Here is a 21899-nt window from a genome sequence, read left to right as displayed (position 1 = left end):
TGGTTCAGAACCAGCTTCAGGCACCAGAGCACTGGTGGGAAGGCACAGGGTCAAAATCAGAGACAGACGTGCCTCAGTGAGCCACACCCCACAGCACAGAAGCTAATGTCACATCCCAAGGAACTCATGGGGCCATCCCGAGCACCAGTGCACGACCACCAAGGCCACAACCTGAAGGCATGAAAACAGAATGCAGGTCACACCTCCAGAAAGGCTGCCGATGAGTCCACAGAGTAAGTGCTCCACACACACAAAAACGTGTCTCATTTCTCTCACTGCACTGTTTGGAATTGTATCGCCTCTTTCCTCTTCCCGTAGGAGATGTTTAGCTATTCAAATTCGGCTTTCAGTTTCTTCCTTTCCAAATCAAGATGATAGAAGCTGTTTGGGGAATAACATCTGATAAAGTGAAACACAGTGCTGAGTTAAAACGCACCAGGTGATTATTGTTCTGGCTCACCAGAAAAGTATTAATCCCAGAAATGTCTTCTTTTTTTTCTTTTAATTCAGAGAATTAAGCATTTGCTGTAAGAAAGATGAGAAGGCAGCTCCAGAGCTGGACCATTCCTACAGGGATTCCCCATCCAGGCAGAGGGAGGAAGGATGAGACCAGGACCCAGGTTTTCCCCACCTGGGGGAGGAAGAGGAGGTTTCTGAGCCATCTGATTTTTTAAATATTCTGTTGACTGTCAACTAGCCGCCTACTTAGTTCAGTTCAGTCGCTCAGTTGTGTCTGACTCTTTGCAACCCCATGAACCGCAGCACGCCAGGCCTCCCTGTCCATCACCAACTCCTGGAGTTTACACAAACTCATGTCCATTGAGTCAGTGATGCCATCCAACCATCTCATCCTCTGTCTTCCCCTCCTCCTCTTGCCTTCAATTTTTCCCAGCATCAGAGTCTTTTCAAATGAGTCAACTCTTCGCACCAGGTGGCCAAAGTATTGGAGTTTCAGCTTTAACATCAGTCCTTCCAATGAACACCCAGGACTGATCTCCTTTAGGATGGACTGGTTGGATCTCCTTGTGGTCCAAGGGACTCTCAAGAGTCTTCTCCGACACCACGTTCAAAAGCATCAATTCTTCGGCACTCAGCTTTCTTTATAGTCCAACTCTGACGTCCATACATGCCACCTACTTAAGTACTCAGTTTTTATGAGACATTAGGATTGTTATTTGCAAAGGGCACAGATTTACCCCATCAATTATAAATAAACTCTTCCTCTACCTCCTCACTCTGCTGTTCTGTATGATCCATCAGAATGTAAAAGTTTCATTAAAAAGCACTGGTAGATTTCTGGGAAAAAGGGTATCAAGAATGCATGTATCTAAAAGATTCTCAGAGAAAAGTTAATGTATCTCACTATGATTATCAATTTTTTTCTTTTTCCTTATATTTCTTCTGATTTTTGCTTTATGTATCTTTGTTTCTTTGTTGTTAGGTGTCCTAATGGTTTACAATGTCTATCCTCTTTGTGAATTGTACCTTTTATCATGAAAAACATTCACCTTTGTTTCATTTTTTAAAAATAAATAGGCTAAAAAAAGAAAAAGGATGCATGGACCTAAAGTTGTTTCCATTACTCCCATTAAAATGACCATTTAGTGGGGATTTCCTTGGTGGCTCAGTGGTACAGAATCTGCCTGCCAATGCAGGAGACACCGTTCTGTTCCTAGGTCAGGAAGATCCCACATGTCTCAGAGCAACAAGGCCCGTGTGGCACAGCTACTGAGTCTGTGTCCCAGAGCCTGGGAGTCACAACTACTGACGCCCACGCTCCACAACAAGAGAAGCCATCCCAGTAAGAAGCCTCTGCACTGCCACAGCGAGTAGCCCCCTCTCACTGCAAGCAGACAAGAAGTCCCCACAGCAACGAACCTAGCACAGCCAAAAACAAATAAAGACAGAAAACCGTATTTATTTTAAAAAATGACCAGGAGAATATAAAGATGGAGGCTGAAGGAACAGCACCAGTACAGGAAACATCAGAGGTGCCACTGACATCCCAGAAACATCAGGAAGTTCAGCCGACGGGATCAAGTTGAAGACAAATACCATACACCAAAGAGCACCTTCCCCTCTTAAAGACAGACTGGGCTCTTGAGAAGCAGGGCTCTGGCACCCCTAATTTGAAAGGGTGAGTCCAGAGGGGAGAATGGGCTCTGGAGCAGATGGAAAGCCCACAGACTGGACACCCCAGGCTGTAGGGCCTCAGAAGTGGGTAAAGCTGTCATGCTCAAGGGGAACCTGTGACTGCAGCTCACACCCGGGTAAAGATCAGAGCAAAGAGAAAGATGCCCTGGGAGCTACAGGTCCCCTGAGCCCCGACAGAAATGAAGGAGGCAGAGAGAATGACCAGAGCTTCCACTCTGCTCCCCTCAGGCTGATAGATCTCTGAACTGATACACGAGTCCACCTCACTCAGGAAACAGGTGCAAAACTCCACAAGGGATCCAAGAAAAGATTCTGAAACAAACAAGGAGAGTCCAGCATTTCAAACTTGTGAAAAAGTTTATTACAAGAAGCAAAAGATAAATTTTCAAAGGATCGCTTTGTATTCTCAAGAAATTTTCTGAACATATGTGGTCTGTGAAATGAGATAAGATAGCAAAATAGGAAGAAAAGAAATGTATCTGGCCAAGAGTCTTGAGAAAGAGAATAGGAACTGAATGAGATGAGGAAAACTGAGAATTAATCTAAAAATACAATAGCAGAATTATTATTGGCATTAGAAACCACACAAAGCAGCCCTGATTTCATAGGAACTGAATCAGTGATGTGGAGAGCACACAGGAGATGTTCTCCCAAAAGGTAGAGAACAAAGGACCAAAATCATGAGGGAGGGGGTGAAAAGGATGGCAGACAGTGAACAGAGCACACACTGAGTCGGTGTTCTTGAGAAAGAGTCTAGAAAGCTGCCAGAAGGCAAGACTCATACCGCAGATCGAAAGTGGGCACTCAACACCGCAGATCAAAAGTGGGCACAAGCAACAGGCGGAATAGAAGTGAAAGGACGAATTAGAAGTGAAAGAAGATACACCCTGAGGAAAGTTTTAAACAATCGTCTCTGGCAAAGGCGGGGACAAAAGGGGTCCAACAGCACCAAAATGAGAGCAGGAAGATCACTATATTGCAAAGAGACGGTCTGGGCCGGCCTTAGATTTCTCTATCAGCAGACGATGGGCAGATGGTAATGGTTCCATAAATCGACACGTGATAAAATTGCACAGAATTCCTCCTCCTCCTCATACATACATACACAGGTACACCCACTGTGTGTACCTATAAAAACTGGTGAAGTCTGAATAAGATTTGTACTCTAGTTAATAGCATTATGCCAATGTTAATTTCTTGGCTTTGATATTACACTGTAGTTGTTTAAACTGATTTCACTGCGAAAAGCTGGTGCAGGGTTCATAGGATCTCTCTGTACTATCTTGGCAACTTCCTGTGAGTCTATAATTTTTAAGACAGTAGGTCAAGGATCAAGGTCTACTAAAGAAATTTGAAAGAAAAAAGAATGATATATACCCCCAATAAGTGGCTGCTCATAGGTGAAAGCAATGAAAAGTCATTCTGTTATGAAAATAGTATGCAATATCAGAAGACTCAAAGCAAGAGCTAAAACATCTAAACATTTTTTCACAAGTCTAGATTTTTCAAATGGGCAATCATGCCCTGTGAGGTCTACTGATGAGCACTGAAGCTAGCTAACGGTCATTCAGTTTCAGTAATTGTTATGGATATGATTTTAAAACCAAAAGCAAAGATCTACGTTTCTATGTTAAGAAGTGATACGTGATAGGAAAAATTACAAGAAGAAGAAATTAGGCCCAAAATCTCAGAATATACCCCAAAAGCTTCTGGAAAACAGATTTAGAAAATGGAAAGTGTATCTACCAGCTAATCTCCTTCCCTTACATGGGAAGCAAAAACATACATACTGTTCTATTTTTTATGTTGATACTGCTAAACACATTAAAAAAAAACAACACTCAAAGGTATCGTTTAGAAGAATAAAGAATTTATATACTAGTTACAAAAATAAATACAAATAGCTTACACTTCACTGTTAAAGACTCTAGATTAGCCAAAAGATGGTTTCTCTCATATGCTTTGTCCATCTTTTAATTTTTTAAATGAACTGTATACATAAGTGGTGCATCAAAAGAATTCAACATCTAAAGGATAAAAATGCTTTTAAATGGGCAGAATACATCAAGGAAACAAAAACACAAGATAGGAGGAATAGCACTGTCAAAATCAGACAATAAGGAAAAACCTCTGTTACCAGATAGTAAAGCCAATTATAAAGCAACTGTAACTAAAAATAGTTTAGTAATGACATAGTAATCAATGGATCAAATGAACAGAAAGAGAACCTAAGTGTATAATAATACTGTAAAAGATCATGACTATAATAAAGGTAGCCTTTCAAATCAGTGAGGAAAAGACTGAAAATAAAAGAAACAATTGGTTATTCAGAAGAAGTAGGAATTCCTTAGCTCAGTTCCAGTTAAGTACAAAAATTAAAAATTAATTGAGATATAAATGTATTTATCTGTCTGAAAGGCCTTTCCAAGAAAATATTTGTGTGCTAACAATAATCCCACGCGTGCTAAGTTGCCTCAGTCTAGTTTGACTCTTTGTGACATTATGGACTTGCAGCCCGCCAGGCTCCTCATGGGATTCTCCAGGCAAGAATACTGCATTGTGTCGCCATGCCCTCCTCCAGGGGATCTTCCCGACCCAGGGATTGAACCCACGTCTCTTAAGTCTCCAGCATCGGCAGGCAGGTTCTTTACCGCTAGCACCACCTGGGAAGCATGCGAGGCAAATGATAAATTGAGGGAAAATATTTGTAACAAAATGAAAATCACTAAGAGAAGGACAAACACCATCTACCTGTACAGAAAAAAGACATGGTTAGATCATTCCCACACACTCCCCCCATTCCAATTCAAACATTCATTAAAAGCACGAAAAAAACTCATTATCACTAGTAATAAAAGAAGTACAGATGAAAATAACTAATAACTTGGGAGGGTAAATATGAATGACCTTTATGGAGGATAATTTGGCAACAGCAAAATAACATAAGCAAATTATACCTTTATCTTCAAATTTAAGTACCACAAGCTTTAAACTTGTTCATGGATTTCTTAAGGAGTCATACTAAGGAAACAAAATATGTGCACTAAGGTATCTGCTCCAAGTGTCGGGGGGCGAACACATCAGTCATAAATTAGCCAGTGGACGTGCCTAGCCCTGCCGCTTGGGTGACCGGCAGTAAAATGCCGTCAACAGAAGTGTCCACGTTTTAGAGCTTTCTAGAGATCTCAAGGGAGAATCATGGGTGCCTGGCCCATGGGAATTGGTCAGTAACTATTAGATAGTGATAGGAGTGATGATATCCATCTACAATTCTGCACTTCCAGGCTCAAAATCCCTTATCTGAAATGCTTGTGGTCAAACTGTGCTTCAAAACTAAGAACTTTCTGGATATTAGGAGACAACAGTATACTGACCTAACTAGGTCTGGGAGAGCACCTGGTAATCAATCACAGTACTATTCCTAGAGTAAAACATACATGAATATTCATTTTAAGTGAGATAAACATCAGTTTAGGTCAGGTTTTGCAGTCAAATGAATTACGAAAGGACGTTCCACTTTTCAAGCTTTCTGGACTTCAGATTTTTACAAGAGGGACTTGAGAACTTGTACTCACAACAGACAAACGTTAGAATCTATCTAAATGTGTGATAATCCACCGCCAATGCAGGAGACGTAGGCAATCCCTGGCTCGGGAAGATACCCTGGAGTGGGAAATGGCAGTTCACTTGAATATTCTTGCCTAGGAAATCCCACGGACAGAGGAGCCTGGAGGGCTATATAGTCTATGGGGTTGCCAGGGGGCAGACGTGACTGAGTACACACACGAGGGGTAGGTTACATAAATTATGATATATTCATAAGATGGAAAACTATATAGCTATAAAAAGTCACTTTTCCCAAAGACTCCTTAATAAACTAGAAACATGTTCATGAACAGCATGGAAAAAAAAGGAAAATACAAAACATGATTTATGAATTCTATTTTGCAAAAGCAAATTACATAGATATTTATAATTCCAGAATAAAAGGCTACGAGGAGCCACACAACGATGTTGAATTAATCACACTGACTCATGCTCTTCTTTACACTTCTCTGTGTTTTCTAATCTTCTATGATAATCTGGAAAACAACCCATTAGTTTTTGAACCATTTATGGTTGCTGTTCCTGTGAAGGACTAGCCTAGTTCTCATCCTAGAGGGTTAACAAGCCCATCTCTGCCCTCAAGGAATCTACCAACGCATCTCTGGAGAGCTCAGGGCATTACTCAGTTCTCTCCACAGTAGAATACGTTTCATTCTCTACCAGCACGTCCCCACTGGCTCCTCAGGACAACCTGAGTCAGGCCCCAGGACTTTTTCACACCTCCACCAAACAAAACCCTGGTGACCTCGCAAGTTAGTGACAGAAATAGCATCAGTGCTGCAATAAGAACTTAATTCAGCCCATGAACTCATCTAAAGAAGCTGAAAAAAAGAAAAGACAAAAGCAGGGACTGTTTAAATGTGTTTGATTTTCACTGTTTTTCACTGTACTCATCAAATTGCAATCTTTAAAAAATTGTGGGGGAGGAGAAGACGCTCATGTTTCAGTTTTTCCCAGGTGCTTCTCATGAGTAAAAAGGATGTGAACTTGAACTTGACAGACCCAGCAATGAAAAGCATTTTGTGAAGTCAACAGGACACTAAAAGTGACCACAGCATTGGTTCCTGGACAGGATGAGCAGGAGCCCGCCTTACCTAACAGGCCGTGCATAAGTGTCTACCCAGGGGTCTTTGGCCACTGCTTTCTTTTTTTTAATTTTACGTCTGTTTTTAAAATTAATTAATTTGTTTTAATTGGAGGCTAATTACTGGCCACTGCTTTGAAGGGTTCAGCCGCATTTAGCCTGGGTGTTCCTAACACCGGAGTGGTCTTCACTGAACTTCTCCCACACCTGGAATTCTCCAGGGGTTTAATACGCAGTTTGAAAGCACTTTATACTAAAAGGCTATTTATCATGAACCTCAATTCCAAGTGGGACAAAAGAGATAAATGATCCATCGACCTATACCTAATCACCTAAAGGGACCACATGGGTTGATATTTAATCACTTACATAGATTTCAATAGTCTTTTTAAACTATTGTTGACAATAGGCGCAATCCTTGTGCAGAGCTTTTTCCACATACATAAATCACAGCCAACTGGGAAGTTAAATAAGAAGTTAACTCTCTTAGCGTAATCCCTCAGAAAATTACTTGTCTTCAGACAAATTATCCACTGAGGATATTTCTTCATCTGTGGTGTGCTAATCCTCCCTGCCTGCTTTCTGCCACCCTCCTTTCCCTCCTCTCGACAAGAAGAGAAGGAAGAGAAAGTAAACGAGCACAGTCCCCTGTTCACTCAGGACTGCGGTTGAAATAAAGACCTTCTGGGAGAGAGGTGACTTACCCTGTCCCAGCTGAAACACAGGCCCAGTTGATCAAGCTGTTTCCTCATGTGTCTAATATTACTGTGAAACAAAGGGAAGAGGGTTTGGATTTTAGAAACAGGAAAAGCCATAAGCAAATTACACTCTGCGATTGTGAAAAGGAGACTGGAAAAGTTGAGACGATTCAAAGAGCTTTAAGTGTTGTTTTGCTCTGGCCAAAAAGAAAAAAAGGTAATCACTAAGATCCAATGAAAATATCTGCTTAGTAGAAGACAGCTATTCTTTGGATGCTTGCAAAATCTACTAAAAACCATGACAGTCTTTGCTCCTAGGGACTGCCCTTTTCCCTGGGCATTCAGAAAGGCAACCCTTTTGATTTGTGCACTCCTGGCACATCCATATGCCTGGATCCTGAACAAATTTAGGCCAAGCATTTACAAATTTAAAAGCACCTTAAAAAAAAAACTTAACATAAAAATTTCAGAAATCCAGGAGAAATCACACAGGGCTTTGTCAATCAAAACCTGAAAACTGAAACTCTAAAAACAACTGGAAAAGAGGAGAGAAGTATATAAACCAATTTTAGCATGAAATAAGAAAATATTCTTTTTTCTATTCAATTTTTTAATTAAAAACATTGTAACCTTTTTTATGGAAGTATAATTTACAACGCTGTATTAGTTTTAGGTATATAGGAAAGTGATTCAGTCATACATACATATTTTTCAGATTATTTTCCATAATAGGTTATTACAAGACATTGAGTATAGTTCCCTGGGCTATACAATAGGTCCTTGTTGCTTATCTATTTTATATACAGTAATAAATATATGCTAATCCTAAACATCTAATTTATTCCCCCCCGCCCTCCCCTGTAAAGGTATTCCCTGTAGCTCAAATGGTAAAGAATCTGCCTATAATGTAGGAGACCTAGGTTCTATCTCTGGGTTGGGAAAATCATCGGAGAAGGGAATGGCAATCCACTCCAGTATTCTTGCCTGGAGAATCCCATGGACAGAGGAGCCTGGAGGGCTACAGTCCATGGGGTCGCAGAGTAGGTCACAGAGAAGAGAAGGACACAACTGAATGACTAACACTACCACTGCTGCTGCTGCTGCTGCTAAGTCACTTCAGTCGTGTCCGACTCTCTGCGACCCCATAGACGGCAGCCCACCAGGCTCCCCCGTCCCTGGGGTTCTCCAGGCAAGAACACTGGAGTGGGTGGCCATTTCCTTTTCCAATGCATGAGAGTGAAAAGTGAAAGTGAAGTCACTGAGTCGTGTCCAACTCTCAGCGACCCCATGGACTGCAGCCCACGAGGCTCCTCCGTCCATGGAGTTTCCAGGCAAGAGTACTGGAGTGGGGTGCCATTGCCTTCTCCGAACACTATCACTACTAAATCACAAATTTGTTTTCTATGTCTGTTTTTTAAATAAGTTCATTTGTGTCATTATTTAAGATTCCACACATAAGTGATCTCATGATATTTGTCTTTCTCTGTCTAACTTACTTCTGTAAATATGATAATCTTCAGGTCCTCTTTTTTGATTTTGTAGGACTAATTCATTTCTACTGTGTACCCTTTGAGTTCAAACAGACTGAAAATATGAAAAACTATGAAGACGTACCCTAGGTGATCTGATTAGCTAACAATGAGTTCAGTTCAGTAGCTCAGTTGTGACTGACTCTTTGCGACCCCATGGACTACTACAGCACACCAGGCCTCCCTGTCCATCACCAACTCCTGGAGTTCACTCAAACTCACGTTCACTGAGTCGGTGATGCCATTCAATCATCTCATCCTCTGTCATCCCTTTCTCCTCCCGCCTTCAATCTTCCCCAGCATCAGGGTCTTTTCAAATGAGTCAGTTCTTTGCATCAGGTGGCCAAAGTATTGGAGTTTCAGCTTCAACCTGTCTTTCCGATGGATATTCAGGACTGATTTCCTTTAGGATGGACTGGTTGGATCTCCTTGCAGTCCAAGGGACTCTCAAGAGTCTTCTCCAACACCACAGTTCAAAAGCATCAATTCTTCGGCGCTCAGCTTTCTTCACAGTCCAACTCTCACATCCATACATGACTACTGGAAAAACCATAGCCTTGACTAGATGGACCTTTGTTGACAAAGTAATGCACTGCTTTTTAATATGCTGTCTAGGTTGGGCATAACTTTCCTTCCAAGGAGTAAGCATCTTTTAATTTTATGGCTGCAGTCACCATCTGCAGTGATTTTGGAGCCCCCCCAAAATAAAAGTCTATCACTGTTTCCACTGTTTTCCCATCTATTTGCCATGAAGTGATGGGACCAGATGCCATGATCTTTGTTTTCTGAATGTTGAGTTTTAAGCCAATTTTTTCACTCTTCTCTTTCACTTTCATCAAGAGGCTTTTTAGTTCTTTGCTTTCTGCCATAAGTGTGGTGTCATCTGCATATCTGAGGTTATTGATATTTCTCCAGGCAATCTTGATTTCAGCTTGTGCTTCATCCAGCCCAACATTTCTCATGATATACTCTGCATATAAGTTAAATAAGCAGGGTGACAATATACAGCCTTGACGTACTCCTTTTCCTATTTGGAACCAGTCTGTTGTTCCATGTCCAGTTCTAACTGTTGCTTCCTGACCTGTATATAGGTTTCTCAAGAGGCAGGTCAGGTGGTCTGGTATTCCCATCTCTTTCAGAATTTTCCACAGTTTATGGTGATCCACAAAGTCAAAGGCTTTGGCATTAGTCAATAAAGCAGAAATAGATGTTTTTCTGGAACTCTCTTGCTTTTTCCATGATCCAGCAGATGTTGGCAATTTGATCTCTGGTTCCTCTGCCTTTTCTAAAACCAGCTTGAACATCTGGAAGTTCACAATTCACATATTGCTGAAGCCTGGCTTGGAGAATTTTGAGCATTACTTTACTAGTGTGTGAGATGAGTGCAATTGTGTGGTAGTTTGAGCATTCTTTGGCATTGCTTTTCTTTGGGATTGGAATGAATACGGACCTTTTCCAGTCCTGTGGCCACTGCTGAGTTTTCCAAATTTGCTGGCATATTGAGTGCAGCACTTTCACAGTATCATCTTTTAGGATTTGAAATAGCTCAACCGGAATTCCATCACCTCCACTAGCTTTGTTTGTAGCGATGTTTCCTAAGGCCCACTTGACTTCACATTCCAGGATGTCTAGACTCTAGGTGAGTGATCACACTATCGTGATTATCTGGGTCATGAAGATCTTTTTTTGTACAGTTCTTCTGTGTATTCTTGCCACCTCTTCTTAATATCTTCTGCTTCTGTTAGGTCCATACCATTTCTGTCCTTTATTGAACCCATTTTTGCATGAAATGTTCCCTTGGTATCTCTAATTTTTTTGAAGAGATCTCTAGTCTTTCCCATTCTATTTTCCTCTATTTCTTTGCACTGATCACTGAGGAAGGCTATCTTATCTCTCCTTGCCATTCTTTGGAACTGTGCATTCAAATGGGTATATCTTTCCTTTTCTCTTTTGCTTTTCGCTTCTCTTCTTTTCACAGCTATTTGTAAGGCCTCCTCAGACAGCCATTTTGCTTTTTTGCCTTTCTTTTTCTGGGGGATGGTCTTGATCCCTGTTTCCTGTACAATGTCATGAACCTCCATCCATAGTTCATCAGGCACTCTGTCTGTCTATCAGATTTAGTCCCTTAAATCTATTTCTCACTTCCACTGTATAATAATAAGGGATTTGATTTAGGTCATACTTGAATGGTCTAGTGGTTTTCCCTACTTTCTTCAAGTAAGTCTGAATTTGGCAATAAGGAGTTCATGATCTGAGCCATAGTCAACTCCTGGTCTTGTTTTTGCTGACTGTATAGAGATTCTCCATCTTTGGCTGCAAAGAATATAATCAGTCTGATTTCGGTGTTGACCATCTGATGATGTCCATGTGTAGAGTCTTCTCTTGTGTTGTTGGAAGAGGGTGTTTGCTATGACCAGTGAATTCTCTTGACAAAATTCTTTTAGCCTTTGCCCTGCCTCATTCTGTACTCCAAGGCCAAATTTGCCTGTTATTCCAGGTGTTTCTTGACTTCCTACTTTTGCATTCCAGTCCCCTATAATGAAAAGGACATCTTTTTTGGGTTTTAGTTCTAAAAGGTCTTGTAGGTTTTCATAGAACCTTTCAATTTCAGCTTCTTCAGAATTACTGGTCAGGGCATAGACTTAGATTACCATGATATTGAATGGTTTTCCTTGGAAACAAACAGAGATCCTTCTGTCATTTTTGAGACTGCATCCAAGTACTGCATTTTGGTGACTATGATGGCTACTCCATTTCTTCCAAGGCCTTCTTGCCCACAGTAGTAGATACAATGGCCACCTGAGTTAAATTCACCCATTCCAGTCCATTTTAGTTCATTGATTCCTAAAATGTCGATGTTCACTCTTGCCATCTCCTGTTTGACCACTTCCAATTTGCCTTGATTCACGGACCTAATATTCCAGGTTCCTATGCAATATTGCTCTTTACAGCATGGGACCTTGCTTCTATCACGTCACACCCACAAGTGGGTGTTGTTTTTGCTTTGTTATAGCAGTTGACTAAGACAGTGTTTAATCCTTATTCTCCTTTACAGATAAATAACCTGAGGGGCAGAGAGGTTAAGTAATCCGCTCAAGGCGAATGGCTAGGAAGAAAGAAAGGCAGGATTTGTCCCTGTGTGGCCTGATTCAGGGGCCATCTTCTTTACTGCTATGCTCTGGTGGAGAAGCTGGCAAACTTTTTCTGTAAAGGGCCAGATGGTAAACGTTTCCAGCTCCACACGAGCCATGCGGTCTCTGCCCCAACTACTCAGTTCTGCCGCTGTGTCATGAAAGCAGCCATGAGCAATATATAAACAAATGGGTGTGGCTTGAGTTCTAAGAAAACTACTTATAAAATCTTTTGTGAAAGTCACTCAGTCATGACAAACTCTTTGTGACCTCATGAACTACACAATCCATGCAATTCTCCAGGCCAGAATATGGAGTGTGTAGCCTTTCCCTTCTCCAGGGGATCTTCCCAAACCAGGAATTGAGCTGGGGTCTCCTGCATTACAGGCATATTCTTTACCCACTGAGCCACCAGGGAAGCCCCATTAGGCACGGCCAAATTTGGCCCATAGAATTTGCCAATTACTGTCCTGGGTGATATCAAATTTATACCATATTTGACCCTTTTTATTCGAATCATCATTTCCTCCTTTTTTCATCACTCCTATTACTCCAGAAAAGTGAAAGTGAAAGTGAAGTCACTCAGTCGTGTCCGACTCTTTGCGACCCCGTGGACTGTAGCCCACCAGGCTCCTCCGACCATGGGATTCTCCAGGCAAGAGTACTGGAGTGGGTTGCCATTTCCTTCTCCAGGGGATCTTCCCGACCCAGGGATCAAACCCAGGTCTCCCGCATTGCAGGCAGACGCTTTAACCTCTGAGCCACCAGGGAAGCCCCATAACCACAATTGGAAAAGTGGAAACCAGAGATGAGGAAGAAAAAAGAGAAGTAGACGGTGCAGAAGATATTTCTTTGGGGCAAGATAAAGCAAAGGAAGGCGAAGGACAATGGGGACAGGCCTTGAACTGCCCTCCACACCTCTGAGGGGTAGGGTGAGGCAGGGCTTTATCAAAGGAGCCCAGAACATTGTGCTGGGTTCTAGTACAGTTCCTCAAGGCTTTATCAGGAGGAAGAGGGATGAGCACTGCCTGAGCACACAGCTTGAGGCCACAGGGGGCACTCAGACTATGTCCTCCTTGGAGAAAGCCACGCCTAGAATAAAGTGGCCATATATTTCCTTGTTGACGATCTATGTTCCTCTTGCTTCAGAATGGTGAAGCCAAAAAAATTAAAAGAATTTGCAGAGAAAATTACAATGTGGCATTTGGATATGGCTCAAACTATGGTCAAGAAGATGAAGAACACTGTAGAAGTTTAACAAATGTCATCCTTTCTTCCTCCTTTTTCCTTCCAAATGCAAATACTCAAAGGAAGAATAACTGTAAATAACAAAGCATCAAAATGAACACATGAATGAATAGCCAAACACTCTGTGTTATTTCTTAGATAAGAATACAGTGTAAGAAAAAGCAAATACCAATATAGACAATCCTTTTTTATTGCCTGGCAGACTGCAGTGTTTTGTTTCCTTTGCTTTCTATTTCTCATGCACAGGTTTTAAAAAAAAAAAGTTGTTTAAGGGTAATATATACAACTGCTTGAATACGCCTGTAAACACATACCTTTGCGTCCAGCTTTCTGGATGTAGATTCCTCTCGATCGCCGCATTTTCGGCAGGCAATCCAAATGCATCCCAGCCCATAGGGTTGATAACCTAGCACCCAGAAAAGAAACATCAGTCAGGGCAGATTCCTAAAGTCTTTCTCAGTATTCTCTACTAGGCAGTGAGCAGGCATTCTCTCCTAACATGTCTCATCCCTTCCTGGATGATTTCAAGCTATGCTGTTGAAAGCCAGCTGGCTACCTAAGACGTGAGCACAGAAGGGAATTTAGAAAGTTATACACCAAGGTGCCAATAGCAGTTATCTCTGAGTAGGCGTTTTCGTGACTATTTTTTACTTTCTTCTTCTTCTTGACTGTATTGTCTGTAAAGAACCCAAACGTTTTTTCTGAAATTAGAAAGTTTCTTTCAAAGTAGGTATATATAAAAATGTATACAGGCATTCCAAATGCTCACCTTATGTTAGATTTTCCAGTTAAGGAGCTGTGCTGTCCCATAGGGTAGCCAGTAGCCACATATGGTTATATAAACTTAAATTAAAATGTAGTAAAATTTAAAATTCAGTCCCTCCATCACACTAGCCACCTTTCAAGTGTACAATAAGCCACTCTGAATCACTACCTGTAAGATATATCCATTTTCCAAAGAACCTCAGATCTTTGGAAAGGTCTGGGGATCCTCGGACCTTAGAGCTTGAAGAAACTCTTGAGATGCATCCTCCATCTCTGTTTCCCCCTTTGACACCCCAGGCCACTGGGGCCCAGAAAGAGGAAGCAGCCTCGCCAGGTGACACAAGGAGCAGGTACTTCAAGCCAGGACAGGCGTTCATTTCTGCAAATGGATGTCCAGTCACAGCTCAGCTGGTAGCTTCAATAACAAGTTCTTTCAAGCTACCTTCTGTAGCTTGAACGGGAACATGGCTTGAAACACAGCTGTGGCATCAAGGGGCAACCTCAGAAGACCTGCTTTGAACACTCAGACCCCTACCTTTCTCTGATGCCGATTTCAGCCACAACGCCACAGACACAACTTGTCCCAGAGCCAGATTTCCGAAACTTGCCTTATAGGGGAGGATGGGCTGAGGAGGCTCTGGTATTTCTTGACACAGACCTTAATGGCTGGCCTTCTTACTTCCTCTCAAGCTCCTGGTCTGTCCACTGCCACAAGCTGGGTTTATATATTTGCAATCATGCAGGTACCTGAGCTTCTGTTCACACACATCTCCCAGAATAGTGACGGATACTCTGTTCATATCCTGTGCATATCCTGATGGGACATTTTCCACTAAAGAAACAACTCTCGTTTTCTTTAATGTATTTATTTATTTATGGCTGTGCTGGGTCTTTGTTGCTGCTCAGGCTTTTCTCTAGTTGCAGCGAGTGGCAGGGGAGGAGCCACTCTTTGTTGCCGCGCTTGGGCTTCTCACAGCAGCGGCCTCTCTTGCTGTGCAGCACAGGTTCTAGGGTGTGCGGGCTTCAGTGGGCGCAGCTCCCCGGCTCTGGAGCACAGACTCAATAGCTGCGGTGAGTGGGCTTAGTCCTCCTTGGCACGTGGGACCTTCCCAACCCAGGGACTGAACCATGTCTTCTGCATCAGCAGGTGGATTCTTTACCACTGAGTCACCAGGAAAGCCCTCATTTTCTAAGTAACATTTCCCCCTGATTATAGAAAAATGTTATTCACTGTCAAAAACCTTAAAACATAGAGAAAGTATTCAGAAGAAAATAAACCCTTAATTCTACTATATAACCATACATAACTGTTATTTGATAAATTTATATCTAATTTTTAAAAATTGAGATCATATTATTTCTGTGTCTGTTTTTTATCTCCTTTTAAAAAAAAAAATCACCATGTACCTAGGGTTTTCTCCCATTTTTCTGTCTTATTCAAGAACTTTCTGAGATGCAAATGAGTATCACCCATGGCCATCTCTGCTCCAGGTCCATAAGCACCCACAATTCAAAGTGTCCCAAACTGGATTCATACTTGAAGCCCAACCACCAGATCCGTCCTCTTGCTAGTCCCTCTTGGCAGGTGGCAGTAAGACAACAGGCGTGGCTCTCCCAGTGGCAGATGCCACTTGCCTTAAAGTCATTCTTCCGTTCTGTGCATTATTATTAAATATTTTAAAACTAGGTTATTGTTCTGATGGAACAATTCCATCTCAAGAACAAAGACCATGCATCTAAATTCGGAGCCGCTCCAACTCCTTTGGCTGATGGTGGTGGTTTACTTGCTAAGCTGTGTTCAACTCTGCAAGCCCATGGACTGTAGCCCTCCTGGCTCCTCTGTCCACGGGATTTCCCAGGCAAGAATACTGGAGTGGGTTGTCATTCCCTTCTCCATCAAGGGATCAAACCGAAGTTCCCTGCATTGGTAGGCAGATTTCTTAGCACTGAGCCACCAGGGAGGCCCCACACCTTTGGTCAGTGAGTGGGAAATGTCAAAAAAGGCTTGCTGCTCAGGAGGCTGTGGTTTTGGGGGAAGGATCCTAAACCCAAACCTGTCATTTCCTGGCAGTGGGCCCTGAGGCATATCACTTCTGCTGAGTCTCAACTATCAGCTGTGACTGAAAGCAGCCCCTTGAACTGTTAAGAATCACATGCTAAGGTGTGTGGCACACCCAGCACCAGGAAATGGCAGGGCTGGCTGCAAGGAGCAGCTGCTATCATTGGCTTGATCTTGCCAAAGGTTCCATCCCTGGTCAGGGAACTAAGATCCCACAAGTGTGCGGCATGGTCAAAAAAAATTCAAGAGATGACGTGACTACCTCAGTCCCTGCATCCATTCTCCTGAGGTCAGTCGGAACAGACTCCTCTTCTTTTCCTTAATTGATGTTTCTCAAATTACGAGCACAATACAGGCTTACTTTAACAAGTGAAAGGACACAGCACATGATACGTAAAGGCAAAGCTGATCCTCTCCCCACTCCACCCCACCCCCACTCTCAACCAGCCTTTGTGTCCTTCCCCGCCTTTCTCCTCACTAAACGCAGACACACAAGCATAGGTACCCATATGGGAGCTGGCTGGTTTATTTTTATGGAAATAGAACCTACTATATACCATTTCATAACCTGTTTTTTTTTTTTTCATTTAACATGCCATGGACAATCTGCAAAAAATATGTAAGTATATACACGTGTGTGTATACATGTCTTTAAAAAAAAATTTAACATTCCCTAGGAATATCTAATTCTATGTAGTTTTAGGAAGTTGTCAGAATATAACCCAATCCAGTGGATCTTTCAGACCTGAGGTCTCTTTTCCTCTTGCTAAACGTGGCCAACCCAGAGTGTTTCATCTTTACAAACAGCACCCCCACCCTGACCCCGTCTTCTAAGAATATGCTCTCCTCCAACTTCAAATCATCCTGCTGCGGACAGTCACAAAACCCACCCCTCTGGCCATGGAGGAAGCAGCTGGTGGAGTTGTCTGAGAAATACAGCTGGGTGTGTGGACATACACAGAAATGGGAGGTGGACAGAGACGAGGGGTGCTGATCTGCTCAAGGACCTGGGCCCAGTTCCCAGTGGGCTCCGTTCCTACTACATCTTCTCTGGTTCTGTGAGTTATAACAGGATCTGTCAAAACACACAAAACCTCCTTGTTTGGTTAAACTGGTCTCAGCTGGGTTACAGTCCCTGGGAGCCAAGAATTCTGACTAAAACATACACCTTGTATCATACAGCTTTCTCCGGAGCACTGCTTAACCCACAGATGGAAAACGTTTCCTGAACAGACTTTTCTCTCTTTTTAATTTCCAAGAGTTAAATAATAATAATAATGGAAACTCCCTTTGGGGATTTGTGTTTGATTACTAGAAAGTTCTGCAGTGCTTCCATGGACAACGCCAGAATGCAGCTTCCAGAAGTGCTTTGATTCTCCTGGGGCTGGAGGCAGTGCTACCTCGCCGGTAGAATAATGTAACTGTTGTGTAACCATGCTCCACAAGAAAGGGGAGAACTTAGTTATCACTTGGTCTCTTCGTAGGGACTGCCAAAATGGCAGCAGTTCAATGTTTCTGCCCATTAACATGCTGCCAGGTTACCATCCGTATCTTTAAACAAAGTCAATACAGAGACAGGCAAAAAATCAGTCTGGATTTACATAATATACTTACTCATTGCTATTTTTGTTTTCAGATGAAATGAACATGGAAAGATATATTCTTAGCTCACATGTTACCCCAGCTGTCTATGAAAATAAAAATTTGAAAAATCTTAAAGCTTCTTAATTATTTCATAGTCTTACCAAAAAGTAACACTAAACAAATGTCTGCCCTGGAATACAGACTGTGGAGAGTCAGGATAGTCCTTTCCACCATGCTGGACACCAGAAGCAGTGTCACTGTGAGCCGAGCCTGCAGGAGACAGGAAAAGGTCCCGCCGATTCTACACCGTGGATTTCCCAGACACCCAGTGACAGAGGGCAGAACTCACTCTTGTGCCATAAGATGATTCACTGTTGTCCAGAGGGAACAAAGTAAAGGCCTGCAACAAGCCTTTGAAATGCCGAAGACTGTCCCACTTCCCCAGGCAGCAGATTGTATTTGCTGGTCAAATTGTTGTTGTTCGGTCGCTAAGTCATGTCTGGACTCTGCGACCCCATGAACTGCAGCACGCCAGGCTTCCCTGTTCTTCACTATCTCCCAGAGTTTGCTCAAATTCACGTCCATTGAGTTGGTGATGCCATCCAACCTTCACATCCTCTGTCGCTCCCTTCTCCTCCTGCCCTCAATCTTTCCCAGCATCAGAGTCAAACTGTCACAGTTCATTTATTGAAAAGGCACCATGTCAGTGCTGCCTGTGCCCACTTTGTTCACCTCTTGGTCTCTTCTATACCGTCCAGATGAAATACCCCCATTCTGGATATATCATGCCCACTTTCTTGTCTGTGGTTTCTCTATGGGCCAAACCATCCAAAACATTCACTGGAGGAACTCTACACTTTCCTTTGGGGTTGTAAAATCCCTATTTTTTTTCTATCACCATAACCTGGTTTAATCCTTGGTTTAGTTCCACAAGTAACTATATCTATAGCTCACACATGCCAACTAGACAATTTAACCTAAAGAACAAACAAAAACAACCACCCCCCTAACATCTGGATTTCTATTTTAGCGCCACCTGAGCCCTCTCAATCCCCCAGGTGTTAACCTCTTTTTGGATGAGTGCTTTCAGCAGAAAGGGGATCAAGAAGTCCTGGCAGCTATAACTTGAAAATGAATTAAATAAAAGCCATCACTTCCAGCTGTTCTTCTAACAAATGCTCTAACTATTTCAAATGGAGTGAAAAGCCAAGGGGGACAGGGGAAGCAACACAGAAATTAGATGAGTGGTACACTGACCCCACTTCTAGACGAAGGAACAAAGGGAAGAAGCAGAGAGAACTGAACCCGAAGGCTGAGATCAGTAGCAGAAGCTTTTGAAATAGACAGGTCTGGCCAAACGGAGCTGGATTAATGGAGATGCTAAAGAGAGCAGAGAGAGAGAAATTCCCTGGCTGCTTCTTTCCTCTTACCCTACAATCTTGCCAAATTCTTCTTGTCCAAAACTATTCCGAGGTCAGCTCACACCAGAGCTTGGGAAACACGGCCTGCAGAGTTCTGGTTCTGCCCTTCTACCATACAAAGCAAACCAGGAGACGGATTTGACAGCAAACTGGTCAGAGACCAGCACAGGAGCACTAGCAGGACTGCAGAATTCACAGGAACTTGACATACAAGGGGAGTTGGGGCCAGCTGCTGATGAGGGGCAAACACAGGGATCAGAGTCCTGGCAAGTGAGACCAGCGCTGGCTGGGAGGCGAGACCTGGAAGCGGGGGTGAGGCCAGCCTCCGGTGAGGGCCCAGTCACGAGACAATGGCTCATCCGACAGGAACCCCCTGCCCCCGTCAGGCGGAGTCGCGGGCAACTCAGGGGTGGCAGCTACAGGTGGCAACGTACAGACGAGGCTCTGGAGGGACACACCCTAGAAGATGACAGGGGTCGGTGTCCAGAAGGGCCTGGGAGGGAGTGAGTAATCAAGGGCGCCTGCAGCCTTACCTCTGCTATATTTCTCCTTTTTAAAAGGGAGCATATGAGTCGACTCATTGGAAAAGACCCTGATGCTGGGAAAGATGGAGGGCCGGAGGAGAAGGGGACAACAGAGGATGCGATGGTTGGATGGCATCACCAATTCAGTGGACATGGATCTGAGCAAACTCCGGGAGGTAGTGGAGGACACAGGAGCCTGGTGTGCTACAGTCCGTGGGGTCGCAAAGAGCTGGACACGACTTAGTGACTGAACAACCTCAACAACATATGGACTTTTATGTACAATTTTAAAATACTTTTCTTAAGAAGGAAGAAACAAACAGGCCAAAGTACAGCTCTTCCTCCAACACAGGAAGGAAGATCAAGCAGAGTTAAGACAACTTTGGAAGTAGAAGGGAAGGAAGTGGGGCAGCCCATTGCCCTCCCAAAGCCAGAAAAGTACCAATTCCCCAGGAATGACCAGCTTTCTTTCCCGTTCATCACAAAACAAAACTTTAAATTTGAAACCAATTCAGCTTCTAATTGAAAGCAACCATGGTTACTGCTTCTCACAAAAATTGCTATTTTCAGAGTGCCGTGGTTTTTCTGGAGGAGATGCAATGCTTCATTTCCAAGAAATAAGAAATGCAATGTTTAATTTTGTTTAGCAAGTTTAATAACCCACCATTATTACAGGTTAGGGATAAAAAATCAAGCAAATGCTTCAGAGTAAAAGAATTCAAATGACAGTACCTAGGCCCCAAACAGAAGACCTCCTCTGGGAATGTGGAGGCAGATAAATCAGTCAGTTTTCCAATCAAAATACTAGACCTGCAATTCATTTTCCCTTTCAGATTACATCTGAGAGGATAAGCTCTGGAAATCCACTCTCTACTTTCAGATGCTATAGAGATTAGAAAATTTGAAAACAAAATGCCATGTGATGCACTCTCTGGGCACTTCATAAACACTTGCTGACTGATCAGCCAGCTGAGAACTGATGAAATGTATGTCATGGTTCACTTGCTAAGAAACTCCTCTCCTTTCCTGATATTTGTGGGTAATTGCATTACGATCATGTGGCTGCCAGGCACACAGCCTCCTCCTCCACAGTGAACAGCAAAAAGGCCCAAGCAGAAAACTACTTGTGCAGTAGCCTGTGACGTTTTGCCTGAGACAAATCCAGCCCTCTGTGAGAGGGACTTGGCAGCTTGATGTTTTAATTGCCCTGCTTCTGGCCCAAAAGGTGCTGAGGAGACCAGCTGAGGTGGGAGGTGGGTAATTTTATTTTCTAACCATCTGTGCATATAACATATGAAAACACAACAAATCACCGTATGGTACTAAGCTTCAAATATGTCATCAGACATTGTATGAGTTTAAGAAGAGGTACTGGGGCTTCCCTGGAGGCTCAGTGGTAAAGAACCTGCCTCCCAATGCAGGAGACATGGGTTAGATTCCGATTTAGGAAGATCCCACATTTATCTGAGCCCACGTGCCACAGCTTCTGAGCCCCAGCTCTAGAGACTGCAAGCCGCACCTACTGAGCCCATGTGCTGCCATGGCTGAAGCCTGTGCACCTAGAGCCTGTGTTTTACAACAAGAGAAGTCACTGCAATAAGGAGCCCACACCCCGCAACTAGAGAGCAGCCCGCGCGGCCACAAAGACCCAGCACAGCCAAAACCTAAACACTGAACTTTTAAGATTTAAGAAAAAGAAGAAAATGACTGGAAGTGTGGTCTTTTCCAATTCCTGATAGAGAATAATTTATCTCTGGCTTCAGGTGGCCCCTGGTTAAACATCCAAACCTCAGAACTGCCTTATTACTGCTACTATTAATTAGGTCACACTGGAAAATTGCATTATGGTTTTTAAAGAGTTTTCTCACTGATCATTTCACATGAAACTTGCAACAGATCTGAGGTGGAGGGTAGGCGGGTCATTGCCACTGACTAAAAGCCACAGATTCCTGACCCACTCGCCACCCCCCAAAACCACCACTCGCCACTCCCTTCTACTTGTCAAGTCCACAAGTAGTCTGCTTGTGTGTCCAAGGCCTGGCCAGCTATGTTGACTGCAGCTTTCTCCCCAGAAGGCTGTGTGATCGTGGCCTCAG

General features: G+C 43.0%; 1 protein-coding gene across 1 annotated transcript in view; it reads right to left on the bottom strand.

Annotated features, from left to right (window-relative positions):
• The window catches only part of LARS2 (leucyl-tRNA synthetase 2, mitochondrial), a 146330-nt gene that overhangs the window by 105747 nt on the left and 18684 nt on the right, over positions 1–21899 (bottom strand). The window contains exons 4-5 of the mRNA XM_040246784.1: positions 13765–13856; positions 7549–7609 (exon numbers count right to left, since the gene is read on the bottom strand). Coding sequence (XP_040102718.1) covers positions 7549–7609; positions 13765–13856 — 153 coding nt within the window. The remainder of the gene's footprint in view (positions 1–7548; positions 7610–13764; positions 13857–21899) is intronic.

The sequence above is a fragment of the Oryx dammah genome, unplaced genomic scaffold (genome assembly GCF_014754425.2).
Source record: "Oryx dammah isolate SB20612 unplaced genomic scaffold, SCBI_Odam_1.1 HiC_scaffold_9, whole genome shotgun sequence".
In the NCBI taxonomy this organism is placed as follows: domain Eukaryota; kingdom Metazoa; phylum Chordata; class Mammalia; order Artiodactyla; family Bovidae; genus Oryx; species Oryx dammah.
This window is presented reverse-complemented; position numbering and strand designations above follow the sequence as displayed.